The sequence below is a fragment of the Artibeus jamaicensis genome, unplaced genomic scaffold, assembly GCF_021234435.1.
Source record: "Artibeus jamaicensis isolate MK-2021 breed Jamaican fruit bat unplaced genomic scaffold, CSHL_Jam_final scaffold_1964, whole genome shotgun sequence".
Taxonomy (NCBI): domain Eukaryota; kingdom Metazoa; phylum Chordata; class Mammalia; order Chiroptera; family Phyllostomidae; genus Artibeus; species Artibeus jamaicensis.
In genome coordinates this window covers 33,364,397-33,377,648 of record NW_026522030.1, presented here as the reverse complement: position 1 = coordinate 33,377,648, position 13,252 = coordinate 33,364,397, and the positions used below count along the sequence as shown (strand labels likewise).

The window sequence follows — 13,252 nt, the reverse complement described above, 5'->3', positions numbered from 1 at the left end:
TCAGTGAAGGGTGAAAATTCAGCTCTCCACTGAGTTCTGCTGATGGTAGCTGATGCAATTTGGGTAAGGAATGTGTGGAGGACCAACCAGCACCGCCTCACACTGCTTCTTTGCTGCTAGGTGGGGGTGGAAGTCCAGTCCCTGTTTGGCTCCACTGATATGATCCCCATAAATGGCATGAGGGCAAACTCTCCTCACCTTCCTAGTGTTGGTGGGTTCAGAAGTCTTGCTCCATACGTGGCCCTGCTACCATGAGGGAAGGATTTTTTTCTTTCTTGTTTGGCTTCAGTAGAAAAGGACAAAATTATTTTCTATTCTGCTAGACCACCCTTTTTCTGGTCCTTTGATTAGGGAACAGGTTTCCTGGTGTTTTTTCATTTGTTTGTTTTTGTCTGTACCTATTAATGACTCCATGTTGCACAATTCTCTGCACCCCTCTCCTGAATGTATAAGAGGCAAAAAGAAAACTCTGATAACTCACAGCCATGTTATTCCTCAAGTACTCAAAACCCTAGTCAGTCTGCTCTCTTCTCTTTGTCTTTCAGTCTTCCCTCTGTTTGCTGTATTCCATCCAGGATTCTTAGTTGTAAGAGGGAGGAGTAGCAAGGAATGGGGGCAATCCATTTGGGCTAGAACCAGAAATACCATTAGTTTTAACATATTTTCATTATCACTCAGTTAAAAAATATTTTCTTATTTTCATCATGATTTTTTTCTTTAACCCATGGGAGATAGAAGTGTTTTGCTTCAGATAAAATGTGATGATGTCTGGGATTTGCTTCAAAATAATATAGGAGAAAGTGAGTGAGTATAGATAAAATATAATTGGTCAAGAGTTTATCATTTTAAAAGCTGGATGTGGAACTCATGAGAATTCATTATACCTTCCTGTCTACTTTTTCTTCTTTTTTAAATTGTCGTTCAAGTACAGTTATCTCCATTTTTCCTCCCACAACTCCCCCTTTCTTTTGAATATGTTTAAAATTTTCCATAAGAAAAAGTTTTTAAAATCAGGATAAAAAGGTACTGATCATTTTTCAAACTCTTAGGACTTTTCTATTTCCTCTTTAGTTATCGATTTCTAATTCAGTTCTCCGTGACGGGGGAATCTCTATTACTTGAATTGACTGAAAAGTATTAGGACTTGCTCCATGACCTTGCATATTGCATTTTGGTTAATGTTCCATGTGTTTTTGAGAAAAAAAAAAGTGTATTCTGTTGTTGGTTGCATGTTCTATATATGTTGGTCAAGTTTGTTAATTATATTGATCAAATCTGTTATACCCTTATGATTTTGCCTGATTATTCCATTAGTTTTCCAGAAAGTTGTATTAAAATCTCCCACAGTAATTATAGATATACCTAGTTCTTGTTTCCTTTTTCTCAGGTTTTGCTTAATGTATTTTGAAGTTATATTATTGGGTGTATACAAATTTTAGATTGTTTATCTTCCTGTTGAATTGATCTCTTTCTATCTCTAGTAATACTCTTTGCCTTAAAGTTTACTTTGATATTAATATAGTTATACCAGTTTTCTTTCAGTAGGTATTTGGATGATATACTATCTTTATCTAGGTTTTTACTGACTACTTTTCTATGTCCTAATATTTAAATATATCTTTTATAACAGGTGATTGTTGGCTTTAAAAAAAATCCAGTCTGTTAATATTTGGAGTATTTTAGTTCATTTAACTTAATGTAGCTACAAATGTATTTGGTTTAAATCTATTAGCTTACTATCATTTTCTATTTTTTAAAAGATTGTATTTATTTATTTTTAGGGAGAAGGGAAAAGAAGAAGAAAGAGAGGGAGAGAAATATCAATGTGTGGTTGCCTCTTGTGCACCCCCTACTGGGGACCTGGCTCAAAAGCCAGGCATGTGCCCTGACTGGGAATTGAACCAGTGACCCTTTGGTTTTCAGGCTGGCGTTCAGTCCACTAAGTCATACCAGCCAGGGCTCATTTTCTATTTTTATACCATCCTTTGATATTTAAAGATTTGTTTTTTACTTCTTTTAACCTCTTACTTGGTATTTATCAATTATATTTTAATGATTTCAGCTATTTATAAACTTAATAGCTAACATTTAAAAATTACTTTTTTCAAGGTTATTGTAAAGGCCTGTCCAAATAAGGCTAGGAATGTAAAGGCCTGTCTAATAAGGCTAGGATATAGGGGCCTGTCCAAATAAGGCTAGGAAATTTTTAGGCGCCAACACCAGCTGCTCGCCAACAGCAGTCCAATCAGGAACTTTTGCCCTAGTTTGATTGAGCCAATAGCTAACCGCCACGTCTGCTTCTGTATCCCCTGCTTGCTTGCTTGCCTGCCCCTATAAAAACCCAGTAGTCTGTAAGCCAGGCGCGACTTCCACTTTGGCGGCTCTGCGTAGCCGCGAGACTACGGTCTCGTTTGGGAAGTTCGCCCCTGCGCAGGTAAAACTTGGCCAATAAATTTACCATCAAACCGCTCTCAGTGTTCGGGGATTCCTTTCGCTCGCAACTTGAATACAACAGTTATCATACAGATTTGAACATTACTTTGACTTACCTTAAATTTGTACATTTACCTAAAAAGTTCAAATTTTTCCTTAAGATGGATTCTTGGAAGTGGACACTTACACACACGGCATGAATATTTTAAGGATTTTGGGACTTATGCTTAATCTCTTTCCAGAGAGGTTGCACCAATTCATTATACTCTCACCTGTGACAGTTTTTGTTTTATTTCGTCAGTGCTATTGATACAGGGTGCAGCGGGGGGGGGGGGGGGGGGCAAAAAAAGATTTAGAAAGGTGTCCAGAATTCAAAGTGTATAGGAATATTGGAGAGACACATAAGATGTCCTCACCCCCCCCCCAAGGGGGAAGGAACGAATGGAGCCAGGCCATTGAGAGCTGTTTTGCATAGCAACAGTTTTGCAGCTAACCTCTGGAGGAATGGTTATTTAACATATCTATAACCTTTAACTGGTTTCATAGATATGTTAAATAGCAGTGGCCAAGTTTGGAGCTGGAGGGAGAAGGGAGTAGTTTGGACTCAGAATGTAACTAGGGGCTGCGCTCCTGAGTAAGAAGGCCTGTGTGACAGCTTGGAAACGACTGGCTCTGGGACATGAGGGAATAACTGCCCAGGTGAGGGGAGAGCCACGCGGTTTCAGCAGAGTGAGGACCCCCTCTTGGTGAGGTGAAAGAGGGAGCCACGTGGTTTTGGCAGGGTGCGGACCCCCTCTTTCCCAGGTGAAGGGAAAAACCACGCAGCTTTGCCAGAATGGAGATCCCTGCAGCCAGGTGAAGAAGACAGCCACATGCTTTTGGTGGAGTGCGGACTCCTGCAGCTTTGGTAGAAGAGGCCCACGCGGCTTTGGGGTGCCCCCTTTGGCCACAGGGCCTGAAAAGCAAGAGAGACTTTGATTGGAACTGGGTACAAAAGACTCTTGCCAGTGGACCATGAGAGGGTACCACAGTACTTTGGATTAACTCGAGATCCTGCACAGTGACACAGCTGACGGTGCGAGAGGCCTGCAACACAGACGTGTGCTCTTTTCCTGATTTATGGTACCCGGAGTTGGGACAGTGGGAGAAGGGAGCGCTGTGTGGGTGTAGGTGTACAACCTAAAGGACTTTGATATTTTAGTGGAGGCATTAGGCTTGAATAGCATTAAATAAACATTTTGTTTCCTTTTCACAAATCTCTGGCTTTAAGAGATGTCTTTCCAATTGGCGGCAGACAGAAGAGCCCAGTAGATATTAGTATTTTGTTTTTGGGAGGGGCCCCTGTTGTATAGCAGTTTTGGGCATCCCTAGGTGGGCCAAATATTGTATTGCCCCTCCCTCGGACCTCTTGTTCGGTAACACTATCATTAGATAATTATCATTCCTTTAGAAATCTGTTGACTAGGTAAGTGGGGAAAAAAGTAAACTATAATTTTTTGAGGTTGACCTTTTATTTCACATTATCAAATGAATTTTGGCTTCTGTGGATAGCTTATTCACATCCTTGGGCATTTTTTTCAATTGGGCTATTACTATTTTTATTATCAGTTTGCGAGAACATTTAAATTAGAAATAATTTTTTGTCAATTGTTGAAGACAGTTTTTCCTTGTTTGACTCTCATTTTGTAATAATTTTCCTTATTAACCTTTAGAGGAGAGGAAGAGAAGAAAAAAATATCCAGGCTGCTTCTCAAGACACAAGAACAGATAGCAAGTCAAGGACTTTGCCTCTCAAAACTAGTGTGTGTCTGTAACAAATGACTACGCAACATTTTCCTCTAAGGCTATCAAAGTTAAAAATAAAGAACATTTTCTGGCTCCTCAAGAGAACTCTATTGGTTGCTAATTTGCATACACTCTCAATAATCATCTTGTTAATTATGAAAGTTGATAATACCACTAAATATAGTTTATTAGCATGATATGCCTTATTGTAAAATAAACTTATTCTAACTTTAATCCTTTGGTTTAAGGGCCATGTTACATTGGATAGAGGAATGAGGTGCATCTATCTAAAAACTTTTCACTACCCTTTTTGATCTATGAAAAAAGTAAAAACCCACTTCCCAGTACCAGCTGGGTCTGGGAAAGAAAGCCTGGCAGATGAGTGCTTCAAGTTTGCTCCAGGTAAGACTCAGGGGAAAGGTAAGCACAGTTAGTTATGTCCTCCCCAGGCAGGAATGACTAGAGCACCAGTTAACACACCTTGACCTAGCTTCAGAAGAAAAATCTGTATCATTTCAACATTTTCAGTTTTAAATATAAAATTGGGGGAAAGATTTCATTTTAAAAAATAGCTGGACATAAATCAGAAACATTTACAAAGTACTGTAGTACATTTAAACACACTTTTGAGAATGTCTTTGCAGGTAGTGAAGTATTTGGGTTTGCAGAAGAAATGAAATTTAGGTCAAAATGTTTACAAGCTCATCTACTTACCATCATACTGCAAAAATCCATTTTCATCTGTCTCTATCTCAGACTCTGGCTGAAAAAAATTATAAAGTACTGATAAAAACTGTGCATTGCAAAAATAATACAATTCTAGAACGAAGAGGCAATAAACTAATAAATGCTGCAGATGAGGATAAATAATATCAAAGAACAGTACCAATAATGGTGCCACCTAGTGGATAAGTAACTCTACTGCATTGACTATACCTTCACTACAAAACCTGTATCACTTGGCAAAGGCTTTTGGATGTAGTTCAATTAACTTTGCTGCTAGAATTTTTTTTGTAGTTAAATAAATTATCTAAGAAGTCTTATAGATACCTTAAAGAAATCATCCTGAGATATGACACTGCAGTTTGGAAAGTGTTTCTGCAAATTTTTAGCCAGTGTTGTCTTCCCGCCATTTGTCACACTGAACAACAACAACAGAAAAGGAACATATTAAGAAAGATACATTAAAAAATAAAGCATTTAAAACAATATATAATATCTAAGAAAAATTGTTTCTTTCAGAGATGTTTTTCTATTGGCAAAACCACAGGCATGAGCAGACTGATGTAATAAATGATTAAGAAATAAGCTGGGAAGGATTGAGGAGAAAGGTAACTAACTATGGGGCAAGTGAATTGGGTAATACCAAGACTTAAAAATACAGTTACTGTGTTGGAAACAAAAGAATTTTTTGTCTACCGTAAAGCTTTCGCAGGGTTCAAATGCAACACAGGATATGAGTAGCACATTTTAATGCAAGTACGTATATAACACTGCATATGCTCATTGTGATTTTGTTTCAAGGCACAATGGAGTAATATGGAAGAGTGGCTCATTACCAGCCCCTCATGAATTTACATCTCTGTGATGTCTCCTTTCCCTCTAACCTCTCTCCACTTGGGGTCTAGATGGGAGGTCCACTTTGGCTTATCACACCTGTCAGGTGAGGTGGTTCCATATTTCACATGTCCAAAGCTGGGCATAACAGAAAAGAAGTGATAGATTTTTCTCTGATGTCATGCTGGGGGAGCAGCCATGTGGAGAATGAAGCCACCCTGAACCAAAGCAGCATCTGATCAGACCTTGCTTCTGGTGTCAGCTCCAGAAAATAAAGGATCAAGCAGGAAAACTTTGCTCATTTTCCTGTTCTTCCTGATTTTCCTGTTTTTCTGTTTATAAGGATACTCTCCCACCTCCCGGTAGCATTTTGGTAGCCAGTGCTCCACTGTTTTACATTCAATAGTGGTCTGCTTTTCCCAGGACTCAGGAATCCTCACTGCTTCTCCTTCCCCCACCACATCCACATGAAAACACCTTTTGGACACCCTGAGAGTGTTGACCAGCTGATTGTAGCAAAACTACTCACCCACTGATGCCGATAACAAATGTTTTCATAATTAGCTTTGACAATGTCTTCCTAGAATTTCCTAAAGTAAAAAAAAAAAGTCAAATACTTATCATTTAGAAGTCTAAAGAGGTAAAAAAAGAGTCCTAAATTAGGAGGGCCAGCCAAGGAGGAAAGATGGCTGTGATCTCTGGGTTACTCGACCCCTGGATTACCCATCTTCTGTGGGAGAGCTTCACATTGTATAGGCATACCTCGGAGACAATGTGGGCTCAGCTCCAGGCCACCCTGGAATAAAGGGAGTTATGATCTTTTTGCTAGAGGAGGGTCTTGCCTTCAATTTGTAAAAAATGCAACATCTGTGAAGTGTAACAAAGTGAGGCATGCTTGTAGTGGTTTCTCTCTGCCACTCTCCTGTTACATGCCAACAGATGGTGCATGCTCAGGGCCTGTATGCCCAAGTCAACTGAACTGAAAAGGCCGTGGCAAGACATTTATGCTTGCAGGTCTGTTTTCAAGGCCGTGGAAGAGTTGCTAGGCAGCAGAATTCACTAGAGTTTCACACCCCCCTTAGCCAGGTTGCCTTTTTACCCGCATGATTCAATCACTGGGAGATGACCCCTACCCCCTATGAAGTGAAGCGCATAGCTTCTCTCTCTCTTTGCCCTTCTGAAATGGTGAGATAATGCCCTTTAAGGGTACTACTATTTCCTCACCTAAAAGCCCAGGTCTAAAGGCAGGGTAGACAAATCTTTTTTCAGATATGGGACAGGTAGTAAATATTAGAGACTACATTGTAGGCCAAGAGGCAACATCTAGGTTATTATGGAAGCATTTATACAACAAGAGAGAAAACAAATTTCTATAGGTTTTTTTTTTATGAAAGTGAAAACATAATAATTGAGTAAAATCATTTTGGATAATACACGTCAACAAAGGAGAAGACTAATATTCCTTCTTATTTGGTAACATTTCTCTTACTGGCTTTGAAAGTGAGTGCTCCCTATCAGGAAATTGATGGCAAATGTTCAGGCAGAGGGGCAGGTGTTAGCCACTGGTCGGTGTCAGTACACCCCTGGTCTAGGGGTTGTTAGGGTCACCTAGGGTTCACCACAGCAGTCCCTTCCAATGGGTCATTTTCACATTTGTAAGTGGGAAGGTGAAGCTCACTGAAACCAATATTAGAAAAGTTGCTCTTTATTCCTGATTCCGTTGGTTGTGTGACCGGGACTTGGGGTGTACTCTCTGGGGTGAGGGGCTCCTGAGCTGGAGGTTCCCATTGCCCTCCCACTGCCCTTCTCTCACCTGTGTGCAGGCTTCTCCTGGGAAGAGGTGGTGGGGAGAAGAACCTGGTGGAGAGAGGGCTATTGTTCCTTGGTGTCTTCTCAGTTTATCCGGAATATTCCAAATTGAGAGCAATTGCTTAAGGTTCAGTTCCACTTTTATTAAAAAGCCTATGTGAGACAAGAATTCAACCATGGCTATGCTTTAGAAAAAATAACTGAACAAGCTGGACGTCTGAGCTGTACCAGGGGTTGCACTGTTGAGTGTCTCTTCCACCCAAACTGAGAAGGCACATCAAGGGAACACCACCATCACATGAGCATTGTAAATTTTTATGCTGTTGTTGTCGACATAAGAAACGTCCAAACCTGTAGAGACTTTTTAGGAGTTTATCTGAGCAACACTGATGACAGTTGCTGGGAAGCAAAGTCTCACCATTCAGAGAGTGCTCTGGAAAGTAGCAATTTTGCAGCTTCTTTTTAGTGGTAGAATCAAAGGAGGAGACAGAAGGGAGGTTACATGAGATTCACTGGTGATCGATTAGGGAGGTAGGAGAAAGCAAAGCTGATCAATCTCTGAGATTGGATAAAGAGTAAAACAGAGAGACATCCTTCTTTTCCATGGGTGGGTACAAGATAGTTAATAACTACCATTTACAGCACATAGAGAGGTTATCTGGGGAACAAGATAACAATGAAGGGTTCTGTGGTCCACAGACTCTGGTGTGAGGTTATACTGAACGGCCTGGAAAAAGGGGGTTACTCTGACACTGCAAGGGTTTGTTACCTTAGATGCAAAAGGAAAATAGACAGCTTTGCTTAAGGTAAAGACTGACCTTTGCCAAGGAAGTGACAGGCCCAGGACATGACTACCTGCCAAGACTTGTTTTAGTTAGGAATTTTTATGTTCAGACCATCCTACATGGTCACTTTCAGTCTCTGAGTTTGTAAGGCCCTCCCTGGGCTTGTCAGGTTCAGTATGCGGCCTTTTTTGTCCTCATAGCTTTTCTGCTTTTGAATTTAATTTTGCAGTATTCTTATTTATTAATATGATGTTGTAAGGCGGGCAACTATTCTTTTTTTGGGGACAAGAAAGAGTACCCTTTATCCTGAGATGCTACCTTTCTTACTTTTTTGATAATAGTGTTCTTTTTCTTATGAAATTATGTTGGCAATAAATTGTAGTAGATTGATGTCCTTACTTGGCAAAAAAAACACCAAACCCAAAACCCTAAAATGATACATAAAGCTTTGTCATTCTTTGCCCCCACCTCATTTTTGGATAGGGCATTAAACTCTCAAAACCAGAGAAGTATGGTCTTAGAATTCACCTAGTTTACCTCTTCATTTGGCAGAAGTTGAAACTGGCCCAGAAAATGCAATGACTTGCCTAAGGTCACATAACTAGTAAGTTGTGGAAAAGTGAGAAGCAAAACTAGACCAAGACATTAACTTCTTTCCCCTTTCTAAGCTGCTGAAAGCATTTTATTACCAAGAGCAAAGGAAGGATAGTGCTCAATAGATGAGTTGATTAAAAACCTGTGGTATAAAGACTTCTGGTCAAGATGGCGGTGTAGGTAAACATGGCTCACCTCCCCGCACACCCAAATCAAAATTCCAACTAAATTATAGAACAACCATCACTAAGAACCAGCACAAACTGAGTTGAATAGAAGTCTGACAACTACAGAGTTAAGAAACCACATCCATCCACACCGGTAGGAGGGGTGGAGACATGGAACAGGCTGGCCCCACATATACGTGTGGTGGATAAAAATCCTGAGGGATATCTCAGGGGAAAGGAGTCCCAGCTCCACACCAAGACTCCCACCCAGAGTTCCAGTGCCAGGAAGATAAGTCCTCTTAACTTCTGGCTGCAAACACTAGTGAAGATTGAGTCAGTGGAAGAAACTTCTGGAGTGCCAGGCAGTTCTTAAAGAACCCACACATGGACTCACCTACTCAGGCTCCCTCCCTCTGAGCTCCAGCACCAGGGTAGCAGCTTTAAAGGCACGGGTGGCATACAGGGAGGAGCTGAAGTGGCTGGCATCTAAGCAAGTGCTGGGGTACACCTTTCTCCCACACAGATAGGCAGCTAGGGCCACAGAGCCAGAAGGTGCATGCCATATCTGAGACTCCATCAGCCTAACACTACCCTACCCTACAGATCTCCAGTCTCCATCCCACCCAATTTACAGATGTTAACAGTAGCTTTTCTATATGAACAGTCAGTCTTGGCTGAAGCTTCGCATTTCCTAAATCCTTTCAAACAAGAAACAAATGACCTCAGCAAGCCTCCAGCCCTGGTACCTCTTGCTAAGTGGCCCCAGACACAGCACTAGCAGCAACCAGCCTAGATTCACAGCTTGGCTTCACCTGGGAATCTCCAAGCCCTGCATAGTAGCAGCCATCTCATATTGCTCTATACCTCACACAGGGTGGCCGTGGGCAGAACACAGGTTGGGGCTGACCTTAGCCTGTACAACTCTGGAAACCTCAGGGCCTGGGCATCCAGTGGACTGATACAGATCATGTCGGAGTACTACCGCCCTGCCACTGCACAGCTGATCCTCTACGGAGAGTGGAGGCTGGTGGTGAGTGGTCACAGCCAATCTTTGCAGCTGATGGGCATAGGTAAATTCCTCCCATTGACCTGCCAACAGTAACCAAGGCTCAAGTACAAGAGGTGGGTGTATTCAGGCCACACAAAGGACACACCTCAAGTACCCAGGTTGTGTGATAGGGGAGGCTGTGCACTGGGCCTTATAGGACACCTACTATATTAGGCCATAATACCAAGACAGGGAGTCACAGCAATTCTACCTAATTCTACATAGAAACAAGTACAGGCAGGCTGCCAAAATGAGGAGACAAAGAAACGTAGACGAAATGAAAGAATAGATCAGAATTCCAGAAAAAGCTAAATGAGATGGAGATAAGCAATTTGTCAGATGCAGAGTTCAAAACACTGGTTATAAGAGTACTCAAGGAAAATGTTAAAAGCATAAAAAAGTAATACTCAAGGAACTTAGTGAGGACCTTAACAGCATGAAATAGATCCAGTCAGAAATGAAGGATTCATTAACTGAAATAAAGGATAATGTACAGGGAAACAATAGTAGAGTGTATAAAGCCAAGGATCAGATCAATGGTTTGGAACATAAGAAAGTAAAAACCAACCATTCAGAGCAACAAGAAGAAAAATGAGGACAGTATAAGCAGCCTCGGGGACAACGCCAAGCAGTCCAATATTCATATCATAGGGGGGCCAGAAAGAAGAGAGAAAGCAAGGCATTGGAAATCTATTTGCAAAAATAATGAAGGAAAACTCCCTTAATTTGGTGAAGGAAATAGACATGCAAGTCCAGGAAGCACAGAGTCCCAAACAAGATGGATGCAAAGAAGCCACTCCAAGACACATTATAATTAAAATGTCAAAGGTGAAAGATAATGAATCTTAAAAGCAGCAAGGAAAAAGCACATAATTATCTGTAAAGGAGTTCCCATAAGACTGTCAGCTGATTTCTCAAAAGAAACTTTGCAGGCTATAAGGGATTGGCAAGAAATACTCAGTCATGAAAAGCAGGGACCTACAGCCAAGATTGCTCTACCCAGCAAAGCTATCATTTAGAATGGAAGGGCAGAAAAAGCTTTCCAGACAAGAAAAAACTAAAGGAGTTCATCATTACCTAACCATTACTATATGAAATGTTAAAGAGATTTATTTAAAATAAAAAATATGTACAATAAAATGGCAATAAATACATATCTGTCAACAATTGAATCTAAAAAACAACCTAAACAAATAAGGAACACAGAGACAGAATCATGGATACAGAAAGCATTTTAGTGGTTACCAGATGGGTGGGGGGGTGTGGGGAATGGATGAAGAGGTGAGAGAATTAAGAAGTACAAATAGGTAGTTACAGAATAGCCATGGGGATGTAAGTACAGCATAGGAAATGGAGTAGCCAAAGAACGTATATGCATGACTCATGGACATGAACAATGGTGGGGGGATTGACTGCGGGATTAGTGGGTGCTGGGTAGAGGGGGGCAAAGGGAGAAAATTGGGACCACTGTAATAGCATAATAAATAAAATATAATTTTATTTTAAAAAATTAAAAGACTTTATTTATTTATCTTTACAGGGGAAGGGAAGGGAAGGACAGAGGGAGCGAAACATCAATGTATGGTTGCCTCTTGTGTGTCTCTTGCTGGGAACTGGCCTGCAACCCCGGTATGTGCCCTGACTGGGAATTGAACTGCGGTTGTTTGGTTTGCAGGCCCATGCTCAATCCACTGAGCTACACCAGCCAGGAGCCAATAAAATATAATTTTTAAAAAGCTGTGGTACATTTACACAATAGAATTTTACCCAGCTGTAAAAAAGGAAGAAAATTTTACCCTTTGCGACAGCATGGATAGACCTGGAGAACATTATGTGAAGTGAAATAAGCCAGTCAAAGACCAGTACCACATGATTTCATTCATGGGGAATCTAACGAACAAAACAACAAACAAACAAAATAGGAACAGATTCATCGATAAAGAAAACAGGCTGATAGCTGTTAGAAGGAAGAGGAGTTAGGGGGCTGGGTGAAAAGGTGAAGGGATTAAGCAAAACAAACAAAACAAAACTCATAGACACAGACAACAGTGTGGTGATTACCAGAGGGGAAGGTAGTTAGGGTCAGTAGAAGAGAGTAAGGGGGGATAAATGGTGATGGAGGTAGACAACTTTGGGTGATAAACATACAATACAATATACAGATATTTACTATAGAACTGTACACCCAAAATCTACATAATTTTAATAAACATCACCCCAATAAATGCAATAAAATTTTCTTTTTAATGGAGCACATATGTTGGCTTGTGAGGCTCTCATGTATAATTAATGTCCTTTATACAGATGCATTATTGATGGGTATATAGTTGCTGTGCACACTGAATAGCAAGGAATACTGGTCTCCTGGGCTCTTGCCACATCTGTGCATACACACAAGAATATTCTATCAATTACATAGCATGTAAATAACAGGTGAGTATTACTGTGGCCCTGGAAAATAGGCTGAAGGGGGTTAGTCTGGTAGATACTCTAGCAATGCAGAAATAAAGCATGAGGGAAAATCAAGAGTCTACTAGTATAAAATCTCTTGGCCTCAGGAGGGAACTCCCTCAGTCAAGTGCAAGTTCTAACCAAAACACGAACCCTCAGTTCTATATTAGTTAGCAGTCTTAGCCTGTCAAAGACAGCGTTTGGGTCCACGTTAGGTACAGTCCTTTAGCAATGAACAGATGACAATGCAGCAGGAAGGGTGGGGAAATGGAAGAAGCAGAAGCAAGACCTGTGGCTGCCATGAGTAGCTGGGGAGAGAGTGGGTATAGCAATCCCAGAAGCAATTTATTTCAGAAACAGTGTCGGATGCAGGGGGCAGCTTCCGGTAAATTCTAAGTTTAGGCCCAGCATCTGTCCGCTTCAACACCATGTTCTGTTATTTCACTGCTTGCTGCCCTCTTTAAGAAGTATTTTAAAATCACACTGAAAAAGCCTTCAATCAAGAGTTGCCTGTCTCTAAATATGTATGCGCAGCAGCAGGCTCAGTGAAGCAAACAGACATTTAATCAACTGCACACTGTTAATCACTGAATGTCTCCGGAGAGACAACCATCTGGTCTTTC

The 13,252-nt window shown here is 40.8% G+C and overlaps 1 protein-coding gene across 8 annotated transcripts in view; it reads right to left on the bottom strand.

The window, feature by feature from the left end:
- NMRK1 (nicotinamide riboside kinase 1) overlaps nt 1-13,252 on the bottom strand; it is a 31,498-nt gene that overhangs the window by 16,492 nt on the left and 1,754 nt on the right. For 5 of the 8 annotated variants that reach the window (XM_053656156.1, XM_053656152.1, XM_053656153.1 and 2 more), the window contains exons 2-5: nt 7,589-7,737; nt 6,305-6,365; nt 5,269-5,359; nt 4,933-4,981 (exon numbers count right to left, since the gene is read on the bottom strand). In XM_053656156.1, the coding sequence (XP_053512131.1) occupies nt 4,933-4,981; nt 5,269-5,359; nt 6,305-6,333 (169 nt within the window). In that variant the 5' untranslated portion in view covers nt 6,334-6,365; nt 7,589-7,737. Of the gene's footprint in view, nt 1-2,810; nt 3,389-4,932; nt 4,982-5,268; nt 5,360-6,304; nt 6,366-7,588; nt 7,738-13,252 lie in introns of those variants that run through there. The other 3 variants (XM_053656154.1, XM_053656155.1, XM_053656158.1) reach the window with 2 other exon arrangements.